General features: G+C 38.6%; 1 protein-coding gene and 2 long non-coding RNA genes across 52 annotated transcripts; 2 read left to right on the top strand and 1 right to left on the bottom strand.

Annotated features, from left to right (window-relative positions):
* Nucleotides 1–3296: 3296 nt before the first annotated feature.
* On the top strand, nucleotides 3297–7469 carry LOC127447148 (uncharacterized). Of its 50 annotated transcripts, none has more exons than XR_007898293.1 (5): nucleotides 3358–4078; nucleotides 4118–4223; nucleotides 4263–4745; nucleotides 4785–4968; nucleotides 5086–7469. It is a non-coding gene; the product is annotated as an uncharacterized LOC127447148 (long non-coding RNA). The 50 variants fall into 50 exon arrangements; XR_007898321.1 differs by lacking the exon at nucleotides 4118–4223 and having other exon boundaries at nucleotides 3367–3855; nucleotides 4224–4301; nucleotides 4457–4745; XR_007898310.1 differs by having other exon boundaries at nucleotides 3369–4262; nucleotides 4302–4340; nucleotides 4640–4745.
* Nucleotides 7470–7605: 136 nt separating this feature from the next.
* On the bottom strand, nucleotides 7606–11413 carry LOC127447150 (adrenodoxin-like). The gene is made up of 4 exons (XM_051708775.1): nucleotides 11132–11413; nucleotides 9554–9678; nucleotides 9021–9150; nucleotides 7606–8044 (listed from the first exon to the last, which is right to left on the bottom strand). The coding sequence occupies exons 1-4, from the start codon at nucleotides 11284–11286 to the stop codon at nucleotides 7903–7905; spliced, it is 552 nt and encodes a 183-aa protein (XP_051564735.1). The 5' UTR covers nucleotides 11287–11413; the 3' UTR covers nucleotides 7606–7902.
* A 3964-nt stretch (nucleotides 11414–15377) lies between these two features.
* LOC127447161 (uncharacterized) lies at nucleotides 15378–16633 on the top strand. Its single transcript, XR_007898345.1, has 3 exons — nucleotides 15378–15474; nucleotides 15754–15826; nucleotides 16620–16633. It is a non-coding gene; the product is annotated as an uncharacterized LOC127447161 (long non-coding RNA).
* Nucleotides 16634–17631: the final 998 nt, after the last annotated feature.

Below are 17631 nucleotides of genomic sequence, written 5' to 3'. Positions count from 1 at the left end.
GTATAACAGTAACAGAAAAAAGGGGACATGTCTTATTCAGTGGCTATGTGTGGCATTCCAGAACATCTAACATTGCTCACATCACCTTTAAAGTAACAAAAGCAGATTTAAAAATTTTTAACTGTAATTTTTGTATTCTTTTTCTAACTCTACTGTAGTTGGTTCCTTGCAGCAGATGTCAGACTCATGTTATGACAGTCTAAAAACTGAGGTCAATACTGATACAGAGGACATTTCAAAGACCTTCCCTCTTAAAGACAGACGTAGTATGAACTCAATGCACAGAGTGATTGTAACCTTGAAAACCCTGAAGATGATGTGGAGACAGTATCCTCCAACCCACTGGCACAAATCAGGAACTTTACACCTGCTGTGCGTCTGCCCTGATCGCATAAATGGCATCGACACTCTGCCCCTGCCACTGGCCATGCTTTAAGATCTCATGAGAAGAATCTAATTCTAGAAAGTGGAAAATAAAAAGAAGTTAAGAAACCTACAAATGAAGAAGTCAATGATAATGTGTTATTGGAACACGGCTTTCAACAACTGAAGCTCATGTCTGGAACAGATGGAGTTGGTCACCGCAAGAGGGAAAAACAAACTCCATCTCCTACAACGTCAAGACAGCCCTTCCTCCATTGTGTCATCCCCAGTAATCTCACAAACTGGCTCATCTGCAAGTTCTATGGACAGTGTCTTTTCTCAGTCCAGTGATTAGGTAAGCTCTTGCCTTAAAGAACCTATTCAGAACTCTCCACCCAAGGGACAATCTGACAACCAACACCCAATGATTTTGCCGAATGAGAATGTGTCTGTCACCTCATCAGAGGGATCATTTTGAAGGAGGCTTACACACTAAAGTGTCACTTTCCAGGTCTAGCAATCCTCCTTCTTATAAGCATGCCTTACTACACCTAAACAGAAAACCATTCTCTCCGACTTCCACACAAATGCCTGTGAGATCTACAGTGCAGCTGCCAAATGGAAGAAGCCTTTCCTACAGGGGGACCCCAGCAAGTGTCCCTTGCTCCTCAGACTTTCAAGTCTATCTGCACTAATAGTGACACAGGTGCTGGGTGTGGCCCCACACGTCAAATTCAAGACAGAAGTCACGTTACCAGAGAATGTGTTTTATGGACAGAGATGCAAGTTGACAGTGCACAGGCTCAGGGGACGCAATCTGCCTATTTCAGCTGCAGCTACTGGCGTCCCCTCTATGCGGCAGTGGAGGTTTAAAGGACTTGATTTGCACCCCTCCACCAGAAAAACAGGCTGGGAATCTTTTACAGATGCTTCCCCTCTCAAAGAGAAGGTGATCGAGCACCAGGCTGAAAGGAAAAGTCACAAGCTCAAGTGTTGCAGTAACAGCCTGTAGGTTGTTAACAGAGGTGTCATTCCCAGATTTTCGAGCAAAGTGGATTTTGAATGGATTATTTGAACTTCCATAAACACACTGGTTCCTTCGATAATTAAACTGAATGATTATTGCATGTTAAAAAAAAACAGTCTGTGGCAGAAATCTTTATTCACATGTCAAAATTTGGTTAGTCCAGTCGAGTCACAAGTCCCACCCGCTATAGGTGACCTTCCTTTGGTGCTTAGGAACTCACGCAGAAGGTCGAGCACCCAAAGGAAAGTGCACCGTTTAAGTAATAAAAGCGAATTGAGTAAACATAGATGGCAAACATTAACTGCACATATGTCTGATCTCTGTGGGAAAGTCAATAAAAAAATTTAACAAATATATGTCTATTTTTTTTATTTTAATTTTTTATCGGTTTCTGTTCATTTCCTTCAATGCTGAGATGCTTTTGTAAGGTTTTGTGGTGTCTTTACACACCATTCATGTTTAAAGAAAGTAGCAGCTTATTATCTTGTCACCGTCATTTCAGTGTGAATCATTTCATTATAAAAATGGATAAGTTCTTTACATTAAATAATGAAAGGCGGTTTAACACGATAGGTGCATGTTCCTTCTTCATTTTCAAAGGGAGACGGCAGAATAGTTTGTGGCGGCACCACTTGTTCCCTTAAGAACAGTCTGATCAATTGCTCCCACTTCCCTCCCACTTTTTTTAGCCGTCTTGGTTTCAGATTCCAGAAGTATTTTTCCCATTAATTTCTTCATAAGAATTTAATAAAATCCTTCACAAAACAGTTCCAAGACATGAACCAAACCAACCAGCTCCGAGGTGAATCCAAGCTTTTACAAACTTTGAAGTAAAAAAGTAGGCTAATTGAAAATCAGACAAAAAGACAAACATATAATACTGTGTACTTACCATGTTTCATTAAGACATGAACTACAATCCCATTAAGCATAGTAAATGACACAATCTTATTAAAAACAATGGAACAATATAACACTATTGATTTTAAGTTAACTGTAGAACAATATATTGTAAGTTTATTGCAAAATATTCTGATATTTACTAATGTATAAATAGTTTGTGTGTTGGAAGACTCAGTTTACAGTGCCTCATGCGAGTGGACATAAATTCTATTCATGGTTAAACTAATTTATGGAGAAATAACATTCATGGAGGAATACAAATCATATTATTTGGTTAATTTTGTTAGTTTTATGACTGACCCTGGTTCCACCCCAGAAAAATGGGTGCATGACACCTCTGGTTGGTAAACAAGAATTCCATAAGTCATAAGCAATATGTTTAAAGCTGCACTACATAACTGTGCTCTCAAGCGACATCTGTGGTTGAAACTTAAAATTACAAGCAATTTGCGTAAGTCGTGTTCTGGCGCTGCTCTTCTGGCGGCTGAATCAAGACTTATGTCTGCAGAACAAAAATGGGCTTTTCCCAATCAGTGGGCGTTTTCAAACCATTGAGATACCCTACATTCATTGTATAGTTTAGAAACGCCCATCCCGGATTGAAAACGGCCACTGATTTATAAACAACCATTACTGCTCCACAGAGACCTATACTTCGATGAATCTCCCAATTTGAGATTAACTGGACTGAGTGTGATCATGACTGGAGCCAGAGTCATAACGTGCTATTTTCATGTTAATATTATGTTATACGATTAAACATTTGAAACGGAAATATTACTTGCTTTGAAGATAAACAACATTTTTATATTTTTATGAATTTTACACTTAAAATCGCTTTTCTGACACTACACTCAAAAGCACTTTTAAACAGAGAACAGGGGGCTCTCCTCAGCCACCACCATTATCTCTTAATATGATTATTTAAGTGTTTTATCTACTATTAATTTTTGAAATGGATTACACTTATAAATTTAAGAGGTTAAACTTGTGATATGGCTGATACGAGTTTAATAGAAGACTTTATTATTTTTATACTATATTGTCCAGCCTCAGTTACTACAATAGCATGTCTATGCAATGCACACAATAACACGTAAAACTAAAAACGTAAAACGAGGATTTAATAATGATGAGGATAAAATAGACTTTATTAAATGTAAATTAATAAGCAATAACAATTACAAGTCAGTTTCAGAAGTCATACATTTTAAACATGTAACAGTAACTTCACCGGACAACGTAGATGCATCATGATCGGTTAACACGAGTAATGATCGATTCATAAAAGCATGATAAGCAATACAAGCTTCAACAACCATACCAAACAACATATACTAGCATTATAGCAGGTAAACAACTTTGCCAAACGGATAACAGATAAACATTAATCTAGACTACAAAAGATGCTGAACTGTGTGAGTGTTCCTGAACTGAGTTGAACAGCGTAGTTAGTTTCTCCAGCCAGAACATGAGACAGCTGGTGCCGTGTCAAAGTATGTTCCCCCTATGTTTCGCGTTAGGTTAGTGTCGAAGTCTGTTCCCCATAGGTTTCCCCTTAGGTTAGTGTCGAAATCTGCTCCCCCTATGTTTCCCCTTAGGTTAGTGTCGAAGTCTGCTCCCCCCATGTTTCCCTTTAGGTTAGTGTCGATGTCTGCTCCCCCTATGTTTCCCCTTAGGTCAGAGTCGAAGTCTGTTTCCCCTCAGGTTAGTGTCGAAGTCTGTTCCCCCCATGTTTCCCCTTAGGTTATTGTTGAAATCTGCTCCCCCCATGTTTCCCCTTAGGTTAGTGTTGAAGTCTGCTCCCCCTATGTTTCCCCTTAGGTCAGAGTCGAAGTCTGTTTCCCCTTAGGTTAGTGTCGAAGTCTGTTCCCCCTATGTTTCCCCTTAGGTTAGTGTCGAAATCTGCTCCCCCTATGTTTCCCCTTAGGTTAGTGTCGAAATCTGCTCCCCCCATGTTTCCCCTTAGGTTAGTGTCGAAGTCTGCTCCCCCTATGTTTCCCCTTAGGTTAGTGTCGAAGTCTGTTCCCCCTATGTTTCCCCTTAGGTTAGTGTCGAAATCTGCTCCCCCCATGTTTCCCTTTAGGTTAGTGTCGATGTCTGCTCCCCCCATTTTTGCCTAAGGTTAGTGTCGAAGTCTGTTCCCCCCATGTTTCCCCTTAGGTCAGAGTCGAAGTCTGTTTCCCCTCAGGTTAGTGTCGAAGTCTGTTCCCCCCATGTTTCCCCTTAGGTTATTGTTGAAATCTGCTCCCCCCATGTTTCCCTTTAGGTTAGTGTCGATGTCTGCTCCCCCCATTTTTGCCTAAGGTTAGTGTCGAAGTCTGTTCCCCCCATGTTTCCCCTTAGGTCAGAGTCGAAGTCTGTTTCCCCTCAGGTTAGTGTCGAAGTCTGTTCCCCCCATGTTTCCCCTTAGGTTAGTGTTGAAATCTGCTCCCCCCATGTTTCCCCTTAGGTTAGTGTTGAAGTCTGCTCCCCCTATGTTTCCCCTTAGGTCAGAGTCGAAGTCTGTTTCCCCTTAGGTTAGTGTCGAAGTCTGTTCCCCCTATGTTTCCCCTTAGGTTAGTGTCGAAATCTGCTCCCCCTATGTTTCCCCTTAGGTTAGTGTCGAAATCTGCTCCCCCCATGTTTCCCCTTAGGTTAGTGTCGAAGTCTGTTCCCCCTATGTTTCCCCTTAGGTTAGTGTCGAAATCTGCTCCCCCCATGTTTCCCCTTAGGTTAGTGTCGAAATCTGCTCCCCCTACGTTTCCCCTTAGGTTAGTGTCGAAGTCTGTTCCCCCTATGTTTCCCCTTAGGTCAGAGTCGAAGTCTGTTCCCCCTATGTTTCCCCTTAGGTCAGAGTCGAAGTCTGTTTCCCCTTAGGTTAGTGTCGAAGTCTGTTCCCCCTACGTTTCCCCTTAGGTTAGTGTCGAAATCTGCTCCCCCTACGTTTCCCCTTAGGTCAGTGTCGAAGTCTGCTCCCCCTATGTTTCCCCTTAGGTTAGGGTCGAAATCTGCTCCCCCCATGTTTCCCCTTAGGTTAGTGTCTAAGTCTGTTCCTCCCATGTTTAATAATGATGGGGATAAAATATACTTTATTAAACATAAGCTGAAATATGCAATATAACAAGTCAGTTTCAGAAGTTATACATTTTAAACATGTAACAGTAACTTCACCGGACAACGTAGATGCATCGTGATCGGTTAACACATGAGTAATGATCGATTCATAAAAGCATAAGCAATATAAGCTTCAACAACCATACCAAACAACATATACTAGCATTATAGCAGGTAAACAACTTTGCCAAACGGATAACAGATAAACATTCATCTAGACTACAAAGATGCTGAACTGTGTGAGTGTTCCTGAACTGAGTTGAACAGTGTAGTTAGTTTCTCCAGCCAGAACATGAGACAGCTGGTGCTGTGTCAAAGTATGTTCCCCCTATATTTTGCCTTAGGTTAATGTCGAAGTCTGTTCCCCCATGTTTCCCCTTAGGATAGAGTCGAAGTCTGTTTCCCATATGTTTAATAATGATGGGGATAAAATATACTTTATTAAACATAAATTAATAAGCTTAAATATGCAATATAACTATTACAAGTCAGTTTCAGAAGTCATACATATTGAACATGTCACAGTAACTTCACCGGACAACGTAGATACATTGTGATCGGTTAACACGAGTAAAGTTCGATTAATAAAAGCACGATAAGCAATATAAGCTTCAACAACCATACCAGACAACATATCAAAGCATTATAGCAGGTAAACAACTTTGCCAAACGGATAACAGATAAACATTCATTTAGACAACAAAGATGCTGTCCTGAACTGTGTGAATGTTTCTGAACTGAGTTGAGCAGCATAGTTAGTTTCTCCAGCCAGAACATGAGACAGCTGGTGCTGTGTCGAAGTCTGTTCCCCCTATGTTTCCCCTTAGGTTAGAGTCGAAGTCTGTTCCCCCTATGTTTCCCCTTAGGTTAATTTCGAAGTCTGTTCCCCCTATGTTTTCCCTTAGGTTAGTTTCGAAGTCTTTTCCCCCTATGTTTCGCTTTAGGTTAGTTTCAAAGTCTGTTCCCATGTTTTGCTTTTAGGTTAGTTTCAAAGTCTGTTCCCCCTTAGGTTAGTGTCGAAGTCTGTTTCCCCTGTTTAATGGCGCTACGGGGAACAGACTTCGACAGAACACTAGCACTTCTTTCCTGTGTGCACTGACATGATGTAATGACGCAATGATAAACATCATAAGCCAGCGATTTTGTGCCAAATCAAACTAGACAGCTCAAAATACAAATATTTTTTTTATAGGCTTACTGTAGTGAATCGGGGTAAGGTAAGGACATTGTTTTGAACACTATATGTACTCAATCAATAATGGCACTTTGTTCATTTTTAACCAAAAAAAAAAAAAAAAACTTATAGTGCAGCTTTAAAAATGTCAATACAATTTTCATGTTAATTTAAATTAATGTTTTATGTAACTGTATGAACCTGTGTCACAATTACTTTTACCCAACAATGTAAATAACAGAATTTCTTTAAGAATATTTGAGCCATTTTGCTACTACTGTCTAATAACATTTTATTTGTAGAATTGTTTTTGAGCATGGTAATGACTTTTTAATGCTACCAGATATTTATGACTGTACAACAAATACACATGGGATTTTATTGCACTATTTAACGGTATTCAATATAAAGGTTTTGAGTCCTAATACAAGTCTAACTTTTAAACTTATTTCAAATCATAGCATTTAAAAATGGCAAATACACATTCACAACACAACACAGCTTTTTTGTTTGTTTAGATTCAAAATGAATGCTATATACAGTTGTGCTCAAAAGTTTGCATACCCTGGCAGAAATTGTGAAATTTTGGCATTGATTTTGAAAATAGGACTGATCATGCTAAAAAAAAAAATAAAAAATAAAAAATAAAAAAAAAAATTTGTTAGCTCTCATGTGGTTGCACTGAGCAGGCTAAATACTGAGCCATGGGGAGCAGAAAAGAACTGTCAAAAGACCTGCGTAACAAGGTAATGGAACTTTATAAAGATGGAAAAGGATATAAAAAGATATCCAAAGCCTTGAAAATGCCAGTCAGTACTGTTCAATCACAAGGAGCCAAACAACTATGTGATGATAAATGACTTCATATAATCACTATCCTTAAATAAAAGACAGTTTTTTTGCATGATCAGTCCTATTTTCAAAATCAATGCCAAAATTTCACAATTTCTGCCAGGATATGCAAATTTCTGAGCACAACTGTATTTACTTGAGGATAAAGTTGTAGCTTTAAGCTTCAAAGAAAATTTGTAGTTAAACTTAAGATGGTTATAGACCTTGTTTATTGCAATAAATCGGGTACACAATTACAGAATATTTGCATTGAAAAAACAAGATGCTCCCATATCTTAGTTTCATACAGACAATTGCAGAATCTGTGCAATTAAAAAAATAATTCCAATCACACAAAGTATAAAAACTATTTGTCTTGGCAGCAATGCAAAAAACATTCAGATATAAAGTCTACTTTAGGAAGGTTTACTATGAACATCCTATATATTAAAATATGAGCTATTAAATAAATCTCCTAACTGCAGTGTGTATGAGATAGGGCCGGGGATTATTTTATAGGTTGTGCTTTGGGTGAGGCTAAGGACGATTCATTCTCACCGTCCACTCGAGCGTCAGACACCGCCTCTGGCACACGCATAATCATTCCATCCAGATCTTTCCTCAAACACACCTGGCAACCCAGACGAGATCTGAAATCCATACAGGCAAAACAGAACAATTCTCATTTTCTAGGAGTCTTAAAATTCAGCCAACTCATGAATGAGCATGGATTAAAACTGGGGGTTGTTACCACAGAAAATGAAAAATAAATGTCTAAAATTAGGTCATTGTGTTGACATTATTCAAAGAATAGAGTGAGATTTGAAAGATACATAGTGCAGAAGATTTTCAGTGAATAACGACTTAATTTCACTCTGTTCCTCAAACAGTATTAAAAAAAAAAAAAAAGTCAATTTTACAATAGTTTGCAACAGTGCCCACTTAAGTTTGTGGCTGTCTTGGTTCCGGATTTTTTTTCCCCCATTCATATTTTCCATAGGGATTTCATAAAATACTTGATAAGAGTTTTAAGCCAAGAACCAAACCAGCCAGCTCCGAGGTGAATGACCACATTACAAACATGATTTGAAGCAAAAAAGGTGAAGTCATGAGGGCACGAACTACAAATCCCACAAAACATTGTGAAATCGTAATCAAATTAAAACCGAAAATGTATGAACAATATATTTTCAAATACACAAGTACTTTGAGAGTGTAGGTAGACCAACTCGACTGCATCATGCACTGTTTTTTACTGGAATGATCGGTTGCTACAGAGCCTGTTTGGCACGACTCTCTGATTGATGAATGCATTCCCTTCAGGATAATGGGTAGTGTAGTTCTTCACCAGAAATTCAGTTATTAAACACGATTTTTTTTTACATGAAGATGAAATAATGCGGATTGATGACTTCAACGGAAGTATATACCATCGATCAACCTCGGAGCTCACGGTAGGCTATCTTTAAAAAAAATAAAAATAAAAAAAGATTCCCCTATGGACATAAATGGGATTTTTACTGCAGGAACCTGACTGTTGCACTATATACTGTGTCCAGTTAAGTCATTGCCAGTTTTGCACCATAAACACCATAAAAAATGCTTGGTTCCCAGAGGTTCACTCACGTGTCTGTAAGCCCATAAGCCAAGTCCAGCATGTCCATTTCTTCATCAGAAACTGATCCAAGCTTCTTATAAACTGCCTCGTCAAAAATAAGGTGGCATGTAGAGCAGGCCAAAGTTCCCTCACATGCACCTAGTTATAAAACCCAAAACAGACACAAAAAATAAAAGCTTTCAAGTTTAAGATTAGATCTGGTGGCAAGCATTAAAATATTTTCTTAGCTAAAAAGGACATTTTACCTCGTTTAACCCTTGAATTGCAATAACAAAGCCAGCACAGCCCTACTTACCATTATATAAAATAATGAGCAAAAGGACCAAATCATTTTTCATTCAACATTCACAGCACTCACATACAGTATATGCACCTTTGTTATATTTCAGTAAAATCTGCAGTAATGATAACCTTACAGGCTAGTCAGTACACTATGTGAAAGTGATTAGCACTTTTAGAATTTATGTATTTTCCTTGCTTTAATATTTTTGTATAGTATCTCTCTCAAAAAAAAAAAAAAAAAAAAAAAAAAAAAACTTACCAAATCCATCAATATCTAGATCATGGTTGACAACGACATCAAGTAATGAGTCTCCAGTTGAAGCTTTCACTGAAAGCCTTTTTCCATCTCGATTTATAATGTGAACGGTCACCTTCTCCTCTGCCCTGCAAAGAGACATTATTAAGCCTTAAAGTGCAAAGAACTATATGAAAACCCTAAAACAATGTTCTGTTGTATCCTTAAGCACCTTTGGCTGACCTTGAGTGTTAATTCACCCAAGATCCGATAAAGCCTTTCTGAGAAAATACAACTTGTGCATGGAAGCCTTGAGAGAAGACAAAGAGGGATGGAGAGTGGGGTGGAAGGGGGATTTTGGTTCAAGTGGTCTTCATTAGGCTGAAACAGAAATTGTAGCTGAAGTGCTTCATAAACGTATCTGTTTTTCCTTATCCTAACAAGTGATGGTAAAGGTTGCCTAATCAGTCTTTTCTTGAGAAACAACTACTTATAGGCTTAAATTAATCTTTCCTAGTTTGGGGCAGTTTTTTCGAGTGGATTGTCTCATATTCTGCATAAAACCAAATAAAAAGTCTAAAAGGTGCTAAATTGTCCAGCATTAATTTTTTTTTACATACCGATAATAAGTAGATAATACATATTTATTGGCAGTCAACGTTTTTCTCAAAAAACAAACATATACAGTAAAATAAATGCTTATTATTATGCAATATACGTTTAGAAACATAAACCCTACCTGCAAAGAATAAAATAAAAAAAATAACATAAAAAACATAACATACGATATTTTAACCTATTTGCCTAACTGGGAAATACGGCGGCCCCACAAAAGTACACTTGCACTTTAGACACTTAAACCAAACCTAAGCTTCACCAGTGGCATTGCATTTAACATCTCATCAAAAGTCTTGATATGACATTAAGGCTTCTGCAGAAAAATGATGTTAGACATTTTCTCAAAAGCCTTTTTTTTTTTTTTTTTAGATTACTTAACCAGTTGGTGCCAAGGTCATTATTAGTGGAAGTCAGCTACCCTCAAGTTCACACACGTGTCCTAGCTAAATGTACAGGTGTAGTTTCACATTATCTAACTATGGACATTTAGTTAGTTATTTTACTTTCTTGCGCTGTTTGCAAATGTGCTATTTATGAAGTCCTGTGTAGTCTTATTTAGTTCCGTGTAGTTATTTTATGCAGCACCATGGACCTGGATAAACGTTGTTTCGTTTCACTGTGTACTGTACCTGCTGTAAATGGTTGAAATGACAAAAGCACTTGACTTGACATAATTATTTAACTAGAAAGTGCTCAAATACTTTCTCTTCTCTTTTAAGTTTGCTTTATCCTTTAGTAACAAACTTCATTTGACGAAATGGTTTTCTTGAAATGTATGCTTGTGCTATAGTTATTAAAAATAAGTGCCACTTATCTAATGCATTGAAATGTATGCATTTTAAACGTGGCCTAAAGTGTCCAAATACATGGGGCCAAATGCACTGAACACAAATTGCTTAACTGTTCAAACATCACAGCGGACAAAATAACAAGGATAAACCGTAATAACTCAAGGCCTGAGATGTTTTGAAGGACAGTTCTTACCTCAGTGAACTCAAACATGTGTTTATTCCTCTGTTCTGTCTAAAGGTCCCAACCATGCATCGAGGAAACGCGCTTACTGTTTTCCTGAATGTTTGATGTGTAGCGATACGTATCACAGCTGGTAGCCGGAGAAACACTTTGGCGACAAATGACATTGTAGAGTATTTTTTGGTTGTGCAAATGCGGACTGCTGAATGTGTGCTGCAAATGAGTATTTCGAGTTAATGCAGCGTAACTCTCGAATGCTAAAAATTGGTTGTCTTGTCCCCACCTTCTTTCTTTTTTTTTATGTGCATGCGCGCGCGCTCGCGTGGTCTTAAAGGCGCAGTCATTTTTTTCGATGTTACCCTGACACCCAGCGGCGTACTTGCTGTATGCATGGTCTAACTTGGAATTGCACACTACTACTATACTGCTCTTACTAGTTCTACCATATATAGTAGAAATAGTAAAAGTAGTATCGTAGTATGCCATTTCGAACTCACCTACGCAGTGCTGTCAGCTTTGATTAATTTATTCAGCAAGTGAAAGTTTTGTAAAGGGAGAATTCCAAAGGAAAGCTACAACAAAACTGAACTTTTGACTCAAAAACCTTTGGACCTATGACTCAAAACCGTATACAGTTGCTGATATATATAACTGCTTGTGTCATAACTCCCATTTAACCTGTCAGGAGAGACGGTTAAATAAACAGGAAATAAGCAAACCACAACCACATCAGAATTATATATACTATATATATAAACCTGTTAAGTCTTTTGTACATTAGTACTGCTTGTGTGTTGTGTTGAAACCTGATGTCTGTCAGAGCTGCAACAGGAGTAAAAAGACCTTGTATCATCAATGTCACTCCTCATGAACCAGTACAATAAACAGCAAGTGGATTTAGAAACAACAGGCAGTAAATAAATCTTTAGACTTTCAGAACTGTGCTCCAATCAAAATAGATAATAGCCACACAGAACTGAGAAGGGTAGACTGACAAAAGTGTAGTTCAACAGCAAAAGAGAAGTGATATTGAATGAGAGAGAGACCTTCAAGTACCAACAAGGCAGAGGATGTGATTGGGTTGGGAATAAAGCATGGAATACATTGAGGCAGGAATTCAAAGTTCATAGGATTATTTTCACCATTGCAAAAACCAAGGACACTAACCAGACGATCAAAGAACGTTGTATTTCTTTGATCTTCTGGTTAGTGTCCTTGAAAAGCTATTCTACATGACCTCATTCAAGGACAACAAACAATCATAGTAATACAGAGCCTGTAAAACAAGCTGACAATTAGCTGACAATTTGTACAAGACAATTCCAGTGACAATTCACACATGACCAGGGGCAGAGTTAAGGGGTAGCCAGGCCACCCCACTCGCAATTGCCATTTTGGTCATTTTTTGTCTTGGGCACAATTTAGTTAGTCTTTCTACACCAAACATCATGGTCGTGGAAAAGATGTTCCCTTACGACTCAGTACACTTGACACTGCGTGCTAACGTATATGGGGAGTGTCCTTCCACACAACCTAGTTGAAAACTCTCTACAATAACGGCAATATTCTAATATTGGCTATGGTGTTTGAGCCCCACCTTTTTAGGCACGAAGCTGTCTGCTATAAAAGCAGGTGTGCAAACACCATTCCTCAGAATTTTTTTCCTTCAAGACAGCGATTCATCTCTCGTCTAGAAGCCCTCTACATTAGTCAGCAGGCGGAATCTTCACGGCAATGAGAGGACTCTCCGCTCTCCTGCAGTGTTCAAGCGAGCATCGTTCTGCCTCGTCGCTTGACACGTCGCTGGTGAACGGGCCACTTCAGCATCCTGATTCCCCACAGCGCTTCAGCAGGAGTTGTGTATCCTTATAAAACAATTGTATTTTGCATACTGTGTGTGTATACATATATATATATATATATATATATAACTCAGCAAAAAAAGAAACATCCTCTCACTTTCAACTGCTTTTATTTTCAGCAAACTTAACGTGTAAATATTTGTATGAACATAAACGAAATTCAACAACTAAGACATAAACAGAACAAGTTTCACAGACATGTGACTAACAGAAATGGAATAATGTGTCCCTGAACAAAGGGCAGGTCAAAATCAAAAGTAACAGTCAGTATCTGGTGTGGCCACCAGCTGCATTAAGTACTGCAGTTCATCTCTTCCTCATGGACTGCACCAGATTTGTCAGTTCTTGCTGTGAGATGTTACCCCACTCTTCCACCAAGGCACTTGCAAGTTTCCGGACATTTTCTGGGGGGAATGGCCCTAGCCCTCACCCTCCGATCCAACAGGTCCCAGACGAGCTCAATGGGATTGAGATTGAGGCTCTTCACTGGCCATGGCAGAACACTGAAATTCCTGTCTTGCTGGAAATCAAGCACAGAATGAGCAGTATGGCTGGTGGCATTGTCATGCTGGAGGGTCATGTCAGGATGAGCCTGCAGGAAGGGTACCACATGAGGAAGAAGGATGTCTTCCTTGTAATGCACAGCGTTGAGACTGTCTGCAATGACAAGCTCAGTCCGATGATGCTGTGACACACCGCCACAGACCATGACGGACCCTCCACCTCCAAATTGATCCCGCTCCAGAGTACAAGCCTCGGTGTAACTCTCATTCCTTCGACGATAAACGTGAGTCCAACCATCAGCCCTGACAACAAAACCGCGACTCGTCAGTGAAGAGCACTTTTTGCCAGTGCTGTCTGGTCCAGCGAAGGTGGGTTTGTGCCCATAGGCGACGTTGTTGCCGGTGATGTCTGGTAAGGACCTGCCGTACAACAGGCCTACAAGCCCTCAGTCCAGCCTCTCTCAGCCTATTGCAGACAGTCTGAGCACTGACGGAGGGATTGTGCATTCCTGGTGTAACTCGGGCAGTTGTTGTTGCCATCCTGTACCTGTCCTGCAGGTGTGATATTCGGATGTACCGATCCTATGCAGGTGTTATTACACGTGGTCTGCCACTGCGAGGATGATCAGCTGTCCTTCCTGTCTCCCTGTAGTGCTGTCTTAGGTGTCTCACAGTACGGACATTGCAATTTATTGCCCGGGCCACATCTGCAGTCCTCAAGCCTCCATGCATTATGGCTAAGGCACGTTCACGCAGATGAGCAGGGACCCTGGGCATCTTTCTTTTGGTATTTTTCAGAATCAGTAGAAAGGTCTCTTTAATGTCCCAAGTTTTTATAACTGTGACCTAAATTGCCGACTGTCTGAAAGCTGTTAGTGTCTTAATGACCGTTCCACAGGTGCATGTTCATTAATTGTTTATGGTTCAATTAACAAGCATGGAAAACATTGTTTAAACCCTTTACAATAAAGATCTGTAAAGTTATTTGGATTTTTACAAAATTATCTTTAAAATACAGTGTCCTGAAAAAAGGATGTTTCTTTTTTTGCTGAGTTGTGTGTGTGTATATATATATATATACACACACACACACACACACACACAGCTGCCTCAGCCAAGCCCTGCGCCAATGGGAAAATAGTTATGAGAATGAGTACATCAATGCTTTTCCAATGCTTGCAACACACACTTTTCAGGAGTTTGGAATCACTAAGAATGTTTTTTCACGTTTTGAAAGAATTTGCTACTTTAGTTAGCTTGTAAAGTTTATGAAAACCAATAGCCAGCTTAGTTAGTCACCTAGCTGTTAAACCTGAACTCAAACCCTGAGTCAAATTCCGTGTGAGTAGTTGAATAAACAGTTTTGGGCAGCGGAGACAAAATTACCTATTAAGTGATGAAAGAAGGACATCAGGTCCTGGATTATTTGTCAACAAAAGTCGGGTGCAGTCATTTAATGTGCGTTTGCACTGTGAAACAAAATAAATCGTTGCTGTTACTTATTTAAATCCTCCGACTTGCCTTAGATACCTCAAACGCGATAGAGGAGGAGTTATGTACATGAGCAAATGAATGCGCTAATTAAGTTACGTGAGGCGCTAAAATAACGCCTTACAACGTTTAGAAAACGGCGATACAAAACACGTGAATTCTTACCCTCTTGGCTTTCCATACGTATTAAGCTAGTGAGGTGTTAAGTAAATACCGTTAAGCGTTAAATAAACATTGTGCGCCGTCACGCGTTAAGTAAATGCCATCGCCTTCTGGCGTCAACATAACGCCTCAAGTAACTTAATTAGCACATTCATTTGCTCATCTACATAACTCCTCCTCTATCACGTTTGATTTATCTACGGCAAGTCGGAGGATTCAAATCATTAATGACAACGAGGAACTTTGTTTTGCATTGTAAACGCCTTTTAAATGACTGCACCCGACGTTTGTTGTCAAATAATCCAGGACCTGATGTCCTTCTGTCATCATTAAATAGGTAACGATTTTGTCTCTGCTGTCCAAAACTATTTATTCAACTACTCACACGGAATTTGACTCAGGGTTTGAGTTAAGGTTTAACATCTAGGTGGCTAACTAAGCTGGCTATTGGTTTTCACAAACTTTGCAAGCTAACTAAAGTAGCAAATTCTTTCAAAAACATGAAAAAAAAAAACATTCTTAGTGATTCCAAACTCCTGACAAGTGTTGCAAGTATTGGAAAAGCATTGATGTTCTCATTCTCATAACTATTTTTACATTATATTTACATTTACAGAATTGAAACCATGCATAGGAGTCTGGAGTGGCAAGGGGGAGGCTTATAAATGCTCAGGCTGCAGATGAAATAAGTGAGTTTATTCAGATGGTTAGGAATTTAGACAGGAGAACACATGAAGGGAAATTACATCACACTGAAATGAAACTCAAAGATAAAAAAAAATGCTTTTCTTGTTGAGGTTGTTCTGAATACTAATCACTGAGACATTCATAATATCATTCAGAAATCATCCTTTTCGTCTGCCATTGATTAGCAGTGGATCACAAGGTGCACCATCTTATACCATTAGTCAGCAGTCATTTCAGAGGTCTTGCAGTTTTACAGTACCACAGATGGCAGATATTCTCCACACATCTTTATCCACAATCAAAATACGATTAAGTTGTGATTGTATTACATACACTGTAAATAGTGGTAACCTGCAATGTTTACTGTATTGAGGTTGATTCAGTGATGTCATATTTTTTAGTTTAATAAAATTCATTTTCATTTTACTACATGAAGCACACATTTTAGGTAAAACATTTTTTCAGTAAAAAAATAAAATACTAATATATATATATATATATATATATATTACACACAACAGTTAGTTCCTGAATATTTAGTTTTTGCATCACATAAAATTGAAATACAACAAGTTTACATTTCTCTTGTAAAATCATTTAAAAAGGGCAATCTTAAAATTTGCATTTTGTATATTACTGCTCTGATGAAGCATTGACAGATATTTACCTACTGTATATTACACAAAACAAAATAACTGCATTTACACAAATTATCCTGTTCAAAAGTTTATATCCCTTTGATTCTTAATTTGGTGTTGCTTCCTCGATGATCAGTGACTGTTTGTGTCTTTTAAGATAGTTGTGTACGAGTCCCTGATTTGTCCTGAGCATTGAATCTGCCCACAAAAATCCATAAGGTACTGCATATTCTTTGGTTTCCCAGCACCTTCTGCAAACTGTAGTTCTTCTAAAAAATGACTTGTCCACTAAAGACAATTAAGGCTCTGAAACATAAACATTTCAAAAGGCGCAAACATTCACTGATTCTCAATAAGGCATCACACTACATTAAAAAACAAGAGGATGTCGTCTGAGCCGTAGCCTTGTGGGCAATGCTCTGACATGGTGCAGATAAATCACGGGTGACCCGAGTTCAAATCCTGGCTCGTGAGGTCCTTTCCTGATCCCATTCCCACTCTTCTCCCCTGTCATTTCCTGTCTCCTCTATACTTTCCCTGCCTAATATGTATTTGTGAGATTTATCTACAGTACTGTGCAATAGTTTCTGGCACTTGTGAAAAATGTTGCATGGTGAGGATGTCTTCAAAAATAATGACATAAATAGTTTTCATTTATCACTTAATGTCATACAAAGTCCAGTAAACATAAAAAAGCTAAATCAATATTCGGTGTGACCACCTTTGCCTTTAAAACAGCCTCAATTCTCCTAGGTACACCTGGACACAGTTTTTCTTGGTTGTTGGCAAATAGGATGTTCCAAGCTTCTTGGAGAATTCACCACAGTTCTTTTATCTATTTAGGCTATCTCAATTGCTTCTGTCTCTTTATGTAACCTCAGACTGACACAATGTTCAGTGGGGGGCTTTGTGGGGGCCATAACATCTGTTGCAGGGCTCCCTGTTCTTCTATTCTAATCCTTTCTATTTGCAAAAGTAATGTTTGGGAGTCTAACATTTATATTTCCTATTGATACACTAAAGCTGAAGATATAAATTACCATCTTAAGAGAAATGCTTTTGTTAAACATCTTATGTGCCTAAGACTTTTGCACAGTACTCTACATATCTATTATGCAGCTTTTAAAGGGCATTACTACAATACATTAAAATTTTATCTCATATCTCTA

Source organism: Myxocyprinus asiaticus, chromosome 10 (assembly GCF_019703515.2).
Source record: "Myxocyprinus asiaticus isolate MX2 ecotype Aquarium Trade chromosome 10, UBuf_Myxa_2, whole genome shotgun sequence".
Classification (NCBI taxonomy): domain Eukaryota; kingdom Metazoa; phylum Chordata; class Actinopteri; order Cypriniformes; family Catostomidae; genus Myxocyprinus; species Myxocyprinus asiaticus.
This window is presented reverse-complemented; position numbering and strand designations above follow the sequence as displayed.